Source organism: Dicentrarchus labrax, unplaced genomic scaffold (assembly GCF_905237075.1).
Source record: "Dicentrarchus labrax unplaced genomic scaffold, dlabrax2021, whole genome shotgun sequence".
Lineage (NCBI taxonomy): Eukaryota > Metazoa > Chordata > Actinopteri > Moronidae > Dicentrarchus > Dicentrarchus labrax.
Genome location: NW_026136718.1, coordinates 28248911 through 28264860, shown reverse-complemented (window position 1 = coordinate 28264860; position 15950 = coordinate 28248911). Strand labels below are relative to the sequence as shown.

The window sequence follows — 15950 nt, the reverse complement described above, 5'->3', positions numbered from 1 at the left end:
CTTTTTATACAATTCCCCCAAAATTATGTATTTTTTCCAATCATTTTATCAATCATACATCATACAGGCTGAATAGGATTATTTTCTGACGGATTCAGTGTTTTCTTGTCCCTGATGCTTGGCCATTGTTCTGTTAGACAATTGATTTAATAGTTTAGTTTACTTTAAATCTACTTTTCTTCACAGAAGTGGACCAAACGCTGCGATATAGGCCTACTGTGTATATTTGCATATAGCTCAAATCAAGAAGACCTCATGACCCCCCATGAAGCTTTGGCGACCCCTAGTGGGCCACCCAACCCCCTGGTTGGGAACCATTGGTCTAGTCCATCCAGAAATATTTGTAAGGTGTAATTTAAATGTTTAAAAAAATTAAGATAAAAACTTTGTCCAAGCTGTAGTGAAGGCAGTGTGTGATGTCTCTGCTCTGTTGGAGTGCACCTGAAGATGGTAAGCCTTTATTTTTCTCTTTTGTGACTTTCAGGGTGCTTTGGATCTCTCTCACTTTTCTTAATAATAGGATCAGATGAGAATTAAGGTCAGTGCCCTTGTTTTTGTTCTTTTTACAGACATGTGACTTTCTGGTCAAATCTAAATCTGCTGTCTGTCTTTTTGACGTTAAAATTGTGGAGAAAGTGAGAAGGCAATTACGCAGCGTTGGCAGCAAATGGCAGGCTAATTAAGTCATTAAGATGATTCCTTACAACATAAACACTGGTTACACACAGACAGGCAAGAGGACAACACAGTTTGGGTGCAGCCATGCCTCTCTCTCTCTGTGTGTGTGTGTGTGTGTGTGTGTGTGTGTGTGTGTGTGTGTGTGTGTGTGTGTGTGTGTGTGTGTGTGTGTGTGTGTGTGTGTGTGTGTGTGTGTCAGGCAGTGGCTGATGGTGTGATTAATACAGGCCATCAGTAACAGCAGCGGTCTCGCTTCACTGAGTGGCAGAGAGACTTGCCTGCAGATTCCCTGTCCTCCTAACACACACACACACACACACACACACACACACACACACACACGCAATAATGCACACGTACAAAAACACACACACCTATCCCATTCATCATCTGAGTTGCAGGAGAGCATGGAGCTGTAAGTACTCTGCCTTTCTTTCTTCTCTTCTCTCAACCTGCACACTCCCACTCTTCCTCTCCACTATGCTACACTGCCTCAGAAGCCATCAGCTCCACTCCACCTCCATTTTTCTACCCGTCTCTCTCTCTCTGCTCTCTTCCTAAATCACTTAACTGTACTAAATCAAAAATGTCCCTCACATCTTTACCTCTCACCTCATTCGTCCCTCACTTTCAGGCCCTCAGCCAGGTGTGGAGATGGCTTGTGGGGGATGAGTTCAGGACCGCGTGAGCCAATAAGTATATACACTACATCCTCATTCAGTGTTTGCATCAGGATTGTCATGGAGGGGGGTCAGTTGGGCCGAGTAGCACTTTTCTAGGCAGTCGCTGCTCTATCCAAGGGTGCCAGTAAACAATATTGTAATAGTTGTGCACCCGGTGAACTAGTTTGACAGTTTGGTCTGAGCCTGGACGCAGCCTAGCTACTACAGCCACTGTCAGTAATTTTGGAACTGTCTTGTCTGCCTATTTTTCAACATGCAGAATAAGTCTTTTGTGTAATTAATGTACAGTTTGGCTTACTGGATCAAAGTCCGTTGAGCAGCAGTAAAGATTTAAAACACACCAGCGCCGAACGACATGCGCCGCCCTTATTATTTTTTATGTATAACCCCCACACCAAGAGCATGGACACGTCACCTCACGTCACTCCACGCCACTGTCCCATTTCCAGTATCGCTGTGCCTGAAATTCTAAATTCTAATGGCAAAAAAGACATAACCTGGCAAGTCATACCTTATGAGATCAGCTCTTGACTCAGGTAAGTTTAGTGTCCACCCATGATTTTAAGCTAATGTCTTATATTAGACATTTTATATAGTATGATCAATTATAGTATGAAAGGAAGTTGAAAAGGTTCAGGATACACTAAACACTGAGAAGACTATGCCACCTGCTGTTGTAAATTTATACCAGCATTGGGCAGTAATAGAGTATTAGTCATCAGTGCAGATCTGTTGTTACCACAAGCACCGGTGTGTTTTAGCCTTGAAGCCTGCAGGGCATCTGGTGTTGATACTGCTCACTGCTGTTTCCAACACCAGGACACTTCACTGCACCTGGGTGTCCCAGGATGATGAAGGTGATGCTCTGAATAAATGAACAACTATCTGGATGGTGCTCTGAATTCATCAACTGTCCAGTTCAGTTCAGAGCGCTCTTTGATGAGAGTAGTAGTCGATACTAAACATGTTCTCAATATTTCAGTTCAACAGTTAAAACGCAGTACAATTCTGCCTGGTTACACTATGGGGGTTGTTAAATGGTTAGAAGAGGAAATGCCAGAACTGCTTTCTGACAACTAATTAGTCTTCCTCTTGTTCTTTGCTTCTGTATTGTTTCATTTGACACATTGTTAAACTGTTGACATTTCCCTCTATTGTCTTACTGCTGCCATTTTACCACACTCATTTATCAAACTCAAGTAAGATAAACTATCTTTAAAATGATCAAAGTATCACTCCACCCCGACAGTCCATGTTTAGTGGTTCCATCGTTGTTGAATCAGTTCTATGATTTTGATATGGATCAAGAAATAAATAGACTCACATGGTTTGAAGTGTTTCAGAAAACACCAGTTTACTTCATTTGTGAAACTGATGACAGTGACCAAACTGTATATTAACATCAGACCAAGACCAAGACCCAGACCCAGGTTTTCAACCCACCCTTTACATGAACACACTTGTGCTGACAATTTGTTGATAGGTGGTTCAAGTAGTGCACGTTGCTGGTTGAGGTCTAGTCCTGCTATTAAGTGAATGTCAGAGTTGGAGCTGAAACAAGTAGTTCATTAGTCAATGAGTCATTTAGCAGAAAATTATTTGATCAATTAATTGTTTCAGTCATTTTTCATTTCAGTAAAAATGCCAGACATTCTCTGGTTCCAGCTCTTAAAATGTGACTACATGTTACTTTTTTTTTTGATGATAAATTGAATGGGTCTTTCCATTTTTTCTTTCTGCAGACTCACAGAATGCTGCTCAGACAGGTGAGTACCACAACAAACTTACTGTGATGCTTCTAACTCTCTCGAGAGGAGAGACGTTGCTAGGCAGCGTAGTGATGTATGTGTGGATGTGTGTGTGTGTGCACTACACATCCGAAGCTCTGTTTGTGGCTGCAGCCACTGTGCAGTTTTTGTTGTCTGGGTGATGTTTTATTCTGCTGTTAATTCTATAAGAAATATCAGGCTATTTAATTGATGTATTGCTTGTTGCACTTGCAGTGTGTTTTATCCAATTTTCTGGTTAATTCTACTAAGGTTACACTGAAGAATGCAGTTTTATATTTATAATTTAACAGATCTATCATGTAAGCTGTATAATAGAGAGACTCAGAATAGAGTTGGGTGAACTTGTCTATTCAGTATCAGATTTTTTCATGTTTATGCACAAGAACAGAACAGGTTTGATTTTCTGGGTTATCATTTATTTTGTTTGTTTTTTTACAAAAAATATGGACTTGATGTGCAAAGACCTTTTTGTCTCTTTGGACTTGACTCTGTCTTGACTAGTCCTGATCTTGGACTTGACAAAGGTGGTCTTTTATTACACTAAATTACATTAAATTCACTAATATAGCTAATAGTTACTTTTCGGATTGTCATCCAAAATTTCAAAGTTACTTATAAACTTTGATTTGCCTTGTTGTAAAAAGGTGTTATACTTGCCTTGCCTAAAATGGATTTACTTAAAGTCTGTTCAAAATGTGGCTTTACAAAAGGAATTAGCTTTTTGCGCAGCTCAGAGGACCTGCTCCCCTCCCCTCAGTGAGTTCATATTCAGGATCCCATCCTTTTCAGCCTGGAGGAGGCTCACTCACTGCCACGGGAAAGACAGGTCAAACAGAACTAGCCATTACTCACATAATGTAACTGCACAATTCTCTTGTTGTTTTTTATTGTAATGTTTGTCATTTTAAATATTTTATAGAATTTTGCAAGAATGAAAGGACTCAAGTCAACACATTCTACACCACATGATGAGGGAAACCAGAGTCAGAAAATACAGGAAAGAGTATTATATTCACATTCCTGACAGCTCTACCAAAGCAAAACAAACTAAACAAAGGACAGGGCTGTCAAATCTACATCAGTGTGTACCGAGTTCAGCATCTCAAGAAGTAGCTGAATTTATTTCCTTCCACCCCTTTAGTTTATGTTGTGTGATTCACAAGTCCTGGAAGAGCCTGACCTGTTGCAACTGAATTTTTTGACCTCCCATTTTCTATCTACTGCAAAACAAACAGGCGGAAAAATAAACCGTTGGATCTCTGGCTACCAACAGTTCTACCATTGCATTTGTCAGATTGGGTTCTAGCAGGAAACAAATAACAGCTATTAGAGAGCAACCCATTGACCACTCTGCCTTATACTTAGAACAGAAAAAATATTTTATTTCCTGTACAATTTATCTGGGAGAGGTATTATTTATCCCATAGAAGCATCAGATGAGAGTATGTTAAAGACACATGCTAGAATCACATTCAACCAAACCATATCATTTAAATGTAGTCCTGGCATTTAAATTCACATTCTACATCTCATGATTCACCTAACAATCAGAATGAAATGCCATTTTGTCTCACTGGATTCTTTTTTTGGGCTTTCTAATGATGTTCCATTAATGCCACGCAGAGGCTGTGGTGCAAGAAAGCAAAGAAACAAACTCATTTATTGCTTTTATTTCTTACTCATCCACACTTGTTGCCATTTCCGTGGCAATTTTTATGTTATGGTGAATAAAGATGACATCCCAATACAAATTTCTGCCGCTAAGGGGTCTCTTACATCAAAACAGGATCATGTGTTGTCATTGTCTACATTTTTAAAATGCCACTGCTGTTGAAAATCTATATGTTGAGATGAGATGATATTAAAATGTATTCACGTTGCCTTTGGTCAAGTTTAGAATCTGGAAGGAGCCTGGCTATCTTGTTGGCACTCTCTGTGCTAACATAGCTGTGGATGTACTCACCGGTACAGTTTTCCTACCACGGCGGCAAATACAAGGCACTCGTGAGACTAAACCTTCTCAGTGAAATATGGGTGATCTTGGGTGTTTGTCTTAGTTGCTTGTCCAAATCCCTGTGCTTCTGGCTATAGCAGAGTGACACAAGAAACATTCTGCTGTAAAGTGATTCACTCCTCATCTTCACATAACTTTTAATTTAATGCCCAGAAATACTTTTTGGACGGTGCCTCCTCAGCGCCTTCCTCGAATGGTTGACATCTTACCTGCAGCTCATATTTAGCGAGCTGGCTGCCTCTCAAACTTTTGGCACACAGGTTAACAGGTTGTCAGAGATAGAAAAAACTCATCTTGGACTCTCCAGCCAATCCTTGAGGGTTGGCAACCAATTTGTGTGTGTTTTGTAATAAAATAATTTCTATGTCAGAGAGCCTACTAGGAGCTTTATTCTGACAGCCTTGTGGACACAAGCTGTAGTGTGTCTGATGCCTCATTTAATTGATTTCAGTGGGAATCTGGACAAATCCAACCCAGTTGCAGGCATTAAGAAAAACTATATAGAAATAGTCAATATTCTTGCTGATGGTTTTTGTTTGTTTATGTAGGTCATATGGAGGCATCAGTATTAAACTGAGGCTGTTTCACAACCAGTTAAAAACTCCTTGTAGTATGTTTAAGAACTAGTTTCTATCTTGCCTGTTTTAGTAGGTTAAGTCTGAATTTAGGAAGAGCAGGTCCAACCGGCTCCAGACCTAGTCTTTACCTTCACAAAGTTATTTAGATGCTTAACCTTTATCACACTTGGCGTGTGGGAATACTGTAATGATAAATAATGCCTTCCTATGCAGCCTTTAAATGTAAGAAAAGTTTTAGTAAAATAATCTAATATCAACCAGTGTGTGTGTGTCTCTCTCTCTCTCTAACTCACATACTTACTCACACACTCACTCACTCACACACACACACACACACACATACACACACACATACAATTTCTCTTTACCTTGTGCATTTCATTCCAGACACGTTCAGTGCTACTCCTCCGTCCTCCCAGTTCATCCATGATGTCTGTCAGTAGAGCCTGCAGCTGTGGAGGGTTGCACACACACACACACACACACACACACACACACACACACACACACACACACACACACACACACACACACACACACACAAAGATTATAAACAGTTGAGCAACGACACTTTTTTCCCTGTAAATACACTATCTCACATGAGCACACAGACAAATATACAATTTCTGTACTCCCACGATTTCCCCGTCCATAACTCCCCTAAATTACACACACACACACAGTCACACACACTTTTACAGCTAATTAAAAATCCATTTGCTGGGTGTTAATTTTCATAGCCTGGTGAGCTCTGTACAATGCGTGCCAGGCTGTCGCCAAGCAGAACGCACTGCCATTCAGACAGGATTTAACAGAGCTGACTCACTGAGAGGCAGACATACATGCATGCACTGCTGCTGATACTTCATTTCTGCATGTACTGATAAAAGTATTTTCTGTTGGCGGCCTCCACTGGGAGGTCAAAGGTCAATATCAGCTGTAGAGTAGTTGCATTATAGCGCTAGTAGGGGTTCAGTGTCTTGCTCAAAGATACTGGAGCAGGGTGGAAATGTGATGTTTTGTGCTTAACCTCAGCAGTTAAAGGAATACTCAGTGGAGAGTTTGGCTCAGCTTACCAAACTGGAGGCAGAGGGATACAGCTAGCTTCCATAAGAAGAATATATGCTTTCACTTCAGGGCCATTGAGGACACTGAGGTCATAGCGTTTTTTAAAATATATTTCTAGACTTAATGAATAAACATAAATATGTAAAGGATTCAGTAATTCTCCTTCAACAATTTTATTCCCGATAGTAAAGTTTGCTAAATGAATAAATCAGGTTAAAAACAAATGAATTACTCTTTGTAATGGCCAGCAGCAAAAATGGAGTGGCTGCAAAAAGAAGTGTGTTTCTATCGAATGCAATTACCCTATTTTTCACTTGAAATTGCCCTGGATGGACTTACAGTCTGGATGACTGAAACTACAACCAATCAGAGCAGTGAAAGGTGTGATGTGTGACTTTTTTAATCTGGGCCAGTGACTGTCAACCATTATATAAAACCCTCCCCATATTAAATAAACGATTGTGATTGACTCAACTAGATCCAGGACAGGTGGAATTCAGTTTGAATAGAGAGGAGCAAATTAAATGTCATGGGTTTGGCAGATTTGTCAAGTTCCCATGCAAATCTAAGCTTTATCCAAACTTCATTTTAAACCAGACAGGAAACCAAATACCTAAAATAGACTCTTACAATCAAACTGTCCTAATTTTGGTAGATTTTCATCATGTTTTCATCTTTGTGGGAACCTTGATCTACATGATAAGAGATACATCTTATAATGTATAATGTTCTGACTGATCTGTGTACATGTACACTATAGTACAAACACAAACTTCTCAGACATGCCTGCTTTCTTGAAGTGGGAACGATAAGATTTTAATTTTTTTTTAAAATTAATTTGGCCTTTTTTGGGGCCCTTTCAGTCAAGCTAGATGCTGTGGGTTGTGAATTATTGAAACTCCAGACGGAGGAGAGCAATGTGACATAGCTCTATCACATTTTGACCGGCTGCACATGAATGCTGTATTGGACTAATTGAACTAACTAACAATAAGTCAGTGCTGCCATACAGCAAAAAAAGAAATAAATACTTAAATGGAAGACAAAGTCCTGATTCAGACTGCTTTTCTGAGACTGTGTCTAGACAGCTGAAGAATTACCTTTCAGAACATATTTATTTGGATCGATGCACCTTTATTTAACCACAACCAGCTTCAGATAATCTATACAAGCCCTTACATTTACTTAAAACGTGGCCTCACATAATGTATCATTTCAAGTGCTGTTATCAGTCGATGCCTTTTGTGTACTTTGTTTTTTCATTTTATCTAGATATTTTACATTGCATGAAGTTTTAGTCCACGTTTATACTGAAGGGGCAAATGTTATGTGCTCTTTAGTTTGATGTTGCCAGCATTTTATCTTTGGAGTGATTCCAAATGCAACACCATACAGTGTAAGCTTATCTTGGCATTGCATAGGCCCCTGTACATGTATTTTCCCCCTCAGCTAAAGCTTTCTTTCTAATGGTATCCTCAGTATTTGTCAACATAAAAAACATAGTGTTCTGAATCGTTTAAAAATACAATAGGTTTATGTTCTGGCCATTAGTTTTAACAATCTCAACTTTATTTCTAAGAAATATAGTTTTTTTCCCCACATCAGTTTGCAATGACGGGTGGCTCTAAATACAACAATACCCATGAGCTTCAGCCACTGTTGCTATTACAACCGATTTTGGAAGATTTGAGGCACAAATAAATAGTTTTGAGTTTGAGTTGAAAAAATGTGATAATGATACATAGGCTAGGATATTCATTTTCTAAATAAAAACATAACACACAATAATTTGTTATGAGGCTCCCTCAAAGGACCAGTGTGGAAGATTTAGTGGCGAAATTGCAGATTGCAACTAACTAAACACCTCTCCCTAGATTAGGGACACGGATCCTAGTTTTAAAAAATCACTTATTTGCTTCTTAGATAAATTTAGCAAAGAAAAGGTGATGGTTCAGGTTTTACCACTACAATCATTCATTAACCACACCTTCCAATTGACACCTCCCATTCTTTGCATCTCCCTATTCTGTGAAATATAACAAGGCAAGATTGCCAAACTCTGTTAATATGTAAAAATTGCACATAAGCTTTATGTGTGATCAACTCACTCCCATACGTGCATGATAACTCAAAGCAAACAGGGGCACATTACTTTAGTTGAAGATAACGTGGGGAATGCCTCAGTCATGCATTTTTGGAAACAGAACTGTAAATTAACTTCTAAGTGATGAGGTTTGCCATCACTGTGCCCTCCACAGTTAATGCTGTTAACTGATAACTCCTCCAAGAGCCCCAACGTGACTCTGGGAAAACTTTGGCCAGCGGGAAACAAGATGTCTGCTATTAGATGGAAACCTCTGCACATTTTCTCTCCTTGCACCAGTGGAGTGTGTCATTAATTGACATCCTAGCCATGGAGCTACCTGCTAGGATAAATAAGGCTGGCCAGGATGCGCTTGAGGCCTGGAAGCAGCACTTGAAGCGGCAAAAAGTCCACTTACATGAAAATTAACTTCATGCGCTATCTTCAGAGTCAGAGAGAAAAGGGCGGGGTGGGAAATGGTTCCTAGGGCTGAGGGTGGGTGGGGGTGGATCTAAGGAGAGACGTATGGGAAGCAAAAGTGGAGGACGGTGGTTGAAAATAAATGAAGAAAAGGAAACTGGGCAGTGGAGCAAAGGAAAGAAAGAGGAAAAGGTGTTTTTTACCTTTAAAGAGGACAAGGGGTTGCGTGTGTATATTGGGTTAGGATTTGGTGTTTTAATGGTAAACTTTAATTGGACTTAATTGGATATTATCTTTTTGTAAACCATTCAGATCCCCCATCCATTCCAATGGACATAACTTTTCTAGGATGTCTAGATCTATGATTACTCTCACCTGACTTCACCCCATCTTCTAAAGTGGACTGCAGTATTTTTCAGCAAGAATGGCCGACCGTGTTTGTGTTTTTAAAGATGTTATATTACGTATACACATTTAAAACTTTTGAGGTTTTTTTTAAACTGAAAGTAAAGATTTCTGCACACTTCGATCATTACAACATATCACTTCACAAAATGTAGGTGTAGCTGTCGTCATCCTGCATACTCAGCATTTTTTTCAAAAACATCTTCTCGTTGGTTTGTAGAGTACCATTTTTGTAATTGAGCAATGTCTAATAAATATAGCAACTCCTGATCAACTCATATCAATGTTAAGCTTAAACACAGAACTTTGGTTTAAGCTCTGCCCATACAGAGTACAGCTATAAATACTTAATACTATGAATATTTAGTTGGTTGAACAGATAAATACAAATAGTATAGTCTCACTAGTTTTAACTCATCATCTTACTGATTGAGTTAACCACACTAAAACCTGACGACACATCTTAATGAAAACACCCATTCCCATGAATTAAACCCAACTCAATAATGAATAGTTGAAGCAGCTCAGTTGTTTTGAGTGCACTTAAATGTGTGTAGTATTTTAAGTATTGGTGATATAATTTCAGTTTGTTCAATTGACTGACAAAAATGTAATGCTGTTTAGCTTAGGATTGTTTTTTCTTCAGTTTATTAATCATGATACACCCAAGTATGCATTCAAATGATTCTAAATGATCCCCCAAAGTGTAAAGATTTGATGTTAGTCACACAAAAACACAGAAAATTAATTGGCTACCATTTTGATGAGTAATTGTTTTTATCGTACGTCAGCTGTGACAATTTGCTTTAGTGGAAGAAAACAGTAAATTTAACTTCAGTGGCAACATTTGTATAAGGAAGATGCATTTAAGTTACTTTATTGCTGTACAATTGTCTTAATTTACATAAAGTACCTTAATACTTTTTACTTCTATGCTCAAATTAAATAACTTTCATACTTAAACGGTTTACGGCAATCTGTTTTTTCAGTTTGAGTTGAACTAACTCATTTATACATTGATTAAACTTCTGTTTTCTGTTGATAAAAGGTCTCTTAAGACTGTTTATTGTCATTTTTATAATTTCTCATATTGATATTCTCCATTCAGTGGAATCGACAGAAAAAATAACAAGTAGTAGTACTGTATGACAGAAAATCACTGGCTGTGTTTTTACTATTTCTGATCATGATACATACTATGATATTTAGTGGGTCTTTTGGTTCATGAAGATTTATGTTTGTCTTGAATGTGGTGAACTGTAGACTTATTAATCAGTTCACTAGTATACCCCAGCTAACCAGTATACTACACTTACACTGCTCCACTCACAACACAATCTCTCTCTCTCACACACACACACTCCTGCTTGTCACACACACTTGCACAATTGTTTCTCAAGTCTTCCCTCTCACACACACAGTTCCTACTATTCCATACTTTAGACTTATTCTGTCTCATCTCCACACACGCACACACCTGTACATACTCCCACTCATTACTCGCTTTTTCTCACACAGACAAATGTGCACAAACATAGGACAGAAAGAGCTCTAGCCTCTGCCTTCTGATTTCTCTCTCTCTTTCTCCCAGGTCACACATATTGAAGTCCAGGCTCTGCTTACTGTTCTGCATAATTTAAGACTTTATTATAACAAGCCAACCTCTCTCTCTCTCTCTCTCTCTCTCTCTCTCTCTCTGTTGCTACTATGCTGCTAAAAGTGTTCCTTGATGATGCTACACTGGAGGCCATCCTGGCACATACAAACACACACATGCACGCAGAGTCTAAACTCACTCACCCTTAACCAAAGATTGACCTTGATTTAAAGAGAAATTCAGCCTGGCCCCTCCCCTCACCCCTTTATAGAAATCTCAGGAAGCACATACTCTGGCAATGTGACAACCACACGATTTCCCCCATTTCCACTTTAACACATTTCTCTATAAGACTACGTGGTATCTGTTTTGTATTGCAGCCAATGGAGCTGCCCCGTGCTGGCCATTACATGGAATTCAGAACCAGAAGCTCTGTCCATTATATATCTTTAGTTTATTTGATCTCATTTACACGTTTTTCTGTTTTTGCAAGTAAAAAATAGAAACAGGTTTGGTCATGGCTCGTAAATACCAGCTGTTAACCCAAAGTCATTGAAGCATCAATTTCATATTTCAAGATATCTTCTGACAAACTCAAGGCAAATACAGGTAAAATACTGTGAGATATGTCCAAATTTAAAATTAGGTATTACAGAGAAGTAGTCTTTTTTACTATCCATTATGCTTAATATGTCGGTGACTTGTGGCACTGCATTAACTATATTTAATTAATTAATCAATTAATTAATTAATTAAGTAATACTCTGCATCCGTTTCCATGGTATTCAACAGGAAAACTAAACCTGAATTAATATGTGTAGGCACAATAAACCCAGAACGAATGTCATCATGCATCATCTTTTTCCTTTGACTCTTTTGTAGCTTGTTAAGGAATTATTGACAAGCAAACAAACACAAGAATTGAGTCTAGAATTAGTAAAACTTCGGTTTATCACCGTAACAGTTGCAGTTAACATACTATTTCACACTGGATCTCATAAGGATACACATACACAGAACACACACACGCATGCTCACAGGCAACCACATAACCATTTCAGTTATTGCCCACCTACCCACAGACTGTACAGCTGCTTACCAGTGTGTTTTCCTGCTGCATGCTGATCTGAGGCAGGTAGGGAGCGGTGGCGAGCTGAGCCTGGCTGCGGTGCAGTATGATGTTGTGCTCTCTGTGGTGGCCCAATTTAACCAGCAGGCTGCCATATTGAAGCCCCTCAATCAGACCTGAGCCCACATACACACCTGACTGTGGGAGAAACACAATGTACAGCACATATATGGGTCAGAATGCAAAAGTGTTCATGGTTGTTCCAAAAGGCCACACTAAAAGGGAAAGGGAAAAGCTGGCTGTCGGAGAGGCGGGAGACATGACAATGGTTTAAATATTGGGATAGTGACAGCCTCTGTTGTAATGCATTCATAGTGTTGCAATTGATTTTACTAATGAAAATGACTTTAGTAAAGAAAGAAAAAAGACAGCTTGAGCTCCTTTCCCACCTCCACACAGCTGGCCAATCATGGTGTAAAGAGGGTGTGAATGTTGGATTGTAGGTTCCAGAATGTTGCAGATATGATCAGATGCAACCACCACACAATTCCAACACTGAGAAGGCGTTCCACCGTCTGACCACCGCATCAGTGTTTATGATCTTGGCACTGGTTGACCTTCAACAAGGGAGGGCATTCAGAGAACGTCGAGGACAGGGGGGCGTTGAGGTGCTCTTGAGGTACGGTTTGTTTAGGGTGAGTTTACACCAAAGACTAATAATACAAGCTGAAACTTTAAACTTCCTGCAAATGAAGCTGATCTGAACATCAACATCTTTTAAAGTGTATACCACTGGGACTACACAAGACGTTGTATCGTTTCCACAGCAGCAACTCTCTTTGCTTCAGGGTAACTGGACATCAGAGTATCACTAATACAGTTTCACCTACATGATTGTTACTTCTTGAAGCATTAATGTCTCTCAAGAATACACTGAACGCCATGTTATCGTCGTGGTCACATGTTTAGAATAGGGATATTCGGCTGTCGGCTTTACCTGTGAAAGCAACTCAGCATCTAACATCCAGACACACATTGTGCTGCCTTTAAAGTTAATCACTATGTGTGAATAATTTGAAAACACCTTTGAATAAGGAATGTCATGTTAGAAAAATTTCTTTGTCACCTAGCTGTTGTGGTGAGCTGTATTTTTTACACCGTACAGTGCTGCTTACACTTTAGTAGTCATTTGAATTGATATCATTATGTATGATTTTGTCATTTTTCAGTTTTCAGTTTTTTGCAAAATTAAAGAGTGGAAACAAGACTTCAGTAAAATACAAGAATTCAGTCAGGACCACTTTTGTCAAAATATCTTATATTCCAAGCAGAATGTTACATTTGGCGGTATGGCTCTGTTCTGGGACCTCCTTGTCCTTCCGCGTGCCTACGTGGAAAACCTTAAGGCAGGGAGAGCACACCTCCCTGCCCTTCCATGTGCATACATGGAAAAGTTTAAGACAAGGAGAGCAGCAGCAGAGACCCCCCAGGGTACAGAACAGAGTAGCATCAATGGCAATCAGAAAATGACATTGATTAATTAGAAACAACATAAAAAGGAGGAGCTGGGGTGGAGGTGGGTGCAAAGGCTTGTAGAGGAGCAGCAGAGATAGGCAGGCAGGCTAAAGCAGCTTAAATAAGGCGCCATGTAGATGTTTGCCAATTGGATGCTTGAGGAAATCAGGTGAGCTGTCAGCTGACTGTGTATGGTATCCAATGGGAAGCTTAGAGGAATCAGCTGATGTATGTTTATGACTAGCTGTGATCGTATGATATAGCTGTAACTGAAAGCTAAGCGTGACTTTGTGCCCTGCCTGAACTAACGCTATGCTCAATTAGTCAAGCCTTGTGTGTTTATTGGAGGACTTCTGAGTGTTAACTGGCTGTCTAGCTTTGCACAAGAGTACGTGCTGCAGGGACAGTACAACTATTATAATACTATTTCATTTAAGTTTTAGCATGCCTGCACACAACACATCATTGCCAACGTGTATTAACACAATACAAACAATAAACAATCTAAATCTAAATCTAAAACAGACACCTGTCACTTGATCTGAGTAACCTGAGCAACCCCCTCAACCAGCGTGGTTGCAGCTTAGACAGCGCTGTGACTGTTCTGCAGTGTTATAAAACAGTTTTTTTTCTCATCACAAACTTTAAAGACCTAATTAAACATCTTTCATAAGTCTATGAATGAAAGGAAATCCCCAAACATGGGACATTTGCCAGGTTAAGTGTGTGTAAAAATCAAAAAATCTGCTAAATTAATACTGCCATATTTAACGCCAAAGGGTTACATGCTGCATAATATGTGACATATGTCTCCTTATTTACATTCACCGCCTAATGATGATGATAAGGGCCGACATGAAAATTGGACCTTTATGGACCTCCTGAACCTCAACGTTCCCATCTGGCTGGTGCAGCCCTTTCAGGCGGATATTGCCAAATGTGAGCCCGTTATCCAGGCGCATCTTGTTGGCATCCAAAGTGACGACAAGGCCCAGGTTACTGTCATCACCTCAGCTGGGGCAGCATGTGGCTCAAATATGTGCTGCGTTACCCGCTCTGAGGGAAAAGATTAGACTGACTCTTTCTTTCCCAACAATATCTACAGTAGTTGAGCAGTGGTTCAGCGAGGTCCTCCACATGCAGCTCTTGTTGGAACAATTAATAATATTGCTTATCTTATTGTTTGGCATTTCTCATTGGCTGCTGTTTGTGATACTTAATTAAGTTTGAATATCAAATATCTAACCTATTTTTTAAACACTCAAATATAACTTCTATTCATGCTTTTTTTTTTCTCCCTGGGAAATTAATGAAATTCCAGCTGTCCAGACTGTTTTTGGTATTCAGTGACATGCTTTTGAATGATTTTTAATTATTTTAAATGAACACATAGTTATATCCTGGATATTACTGTTGACTATTGTTTTTTATTATGAAGATTATGATAATAATAAACAGAATATCAATCAACATAATATTCAATACATTTATATTAAGCAAAGACAATTAGCCTCCTTTTTATGATGGGGAGTGGTGGGCGCTGGCCCTAAAAAGGTTGAGAATCATCGCTTTAACGTATGCATGAGACGCACCAGGCTTCACTGTAAACTCATCTACGTCAGTGATGTAGTACAGATACCGCACCTGGAGGTGGTGGGTGGATGGTCTAAACAAACATTGGACTTAAACATAGGAGACTGGGGTATGTGTCCCATGTGAAAATTACATCATCGTCCATGATGCAACATTACTGTTTGGGTTCAGTCTCACCCCAGTTGTTTTTAGTTATTTTTGTGGAAAAGCTCTGCACCAGAACCAGAACTAATTTGGTGGAAAAGGGGCCATTGCGAAATGTGCCAATAGCTGAGTGAGCATTCCACTGTAAGCCCAGAATATTCATGTAATTATCACCAGGCACTGCAGTGGGTATCAGGCTTAGTCCTTGAACAAGTGACACCATCTCTAACCCTGACTTAACTTACCTTAAGCTGCCTTTAAATCTTACCCTCACCCAATCAAAGAGCAGACACTCAGTGGCTTTACCCAGCCT

At 39.4% G+C, this 15950-nt stretch overlaps 1 protein-coding gene across 1 annotated transcript in view; it reads right to left on the bottom strand.

Annotated features, from left to right (window-relative positions):
- The window catches only part of LOC127350657 (spermatogenesis-associated protein 16-like), a 77626-nt gene that overhangs the window by 16966 nt on the left and 44710 nt on the right, over positions 1-15950 (bottom strand). Inside the window, exons 5-6 of the mRNA XM_051377475.1 lie at positions 12416-12583; positions 6112-6195 (exon numbers count right to left, since the gene is read on the bottom strand). Of these exons, the coding sequence (XP_051233435.1) occupies positions 6112-6195; positions 12416-12583 (252 nt within the window). The remainder of the gene's footprint in view (positions 1-6111; positions 6196-12415; positions 12584-15950) is intronic.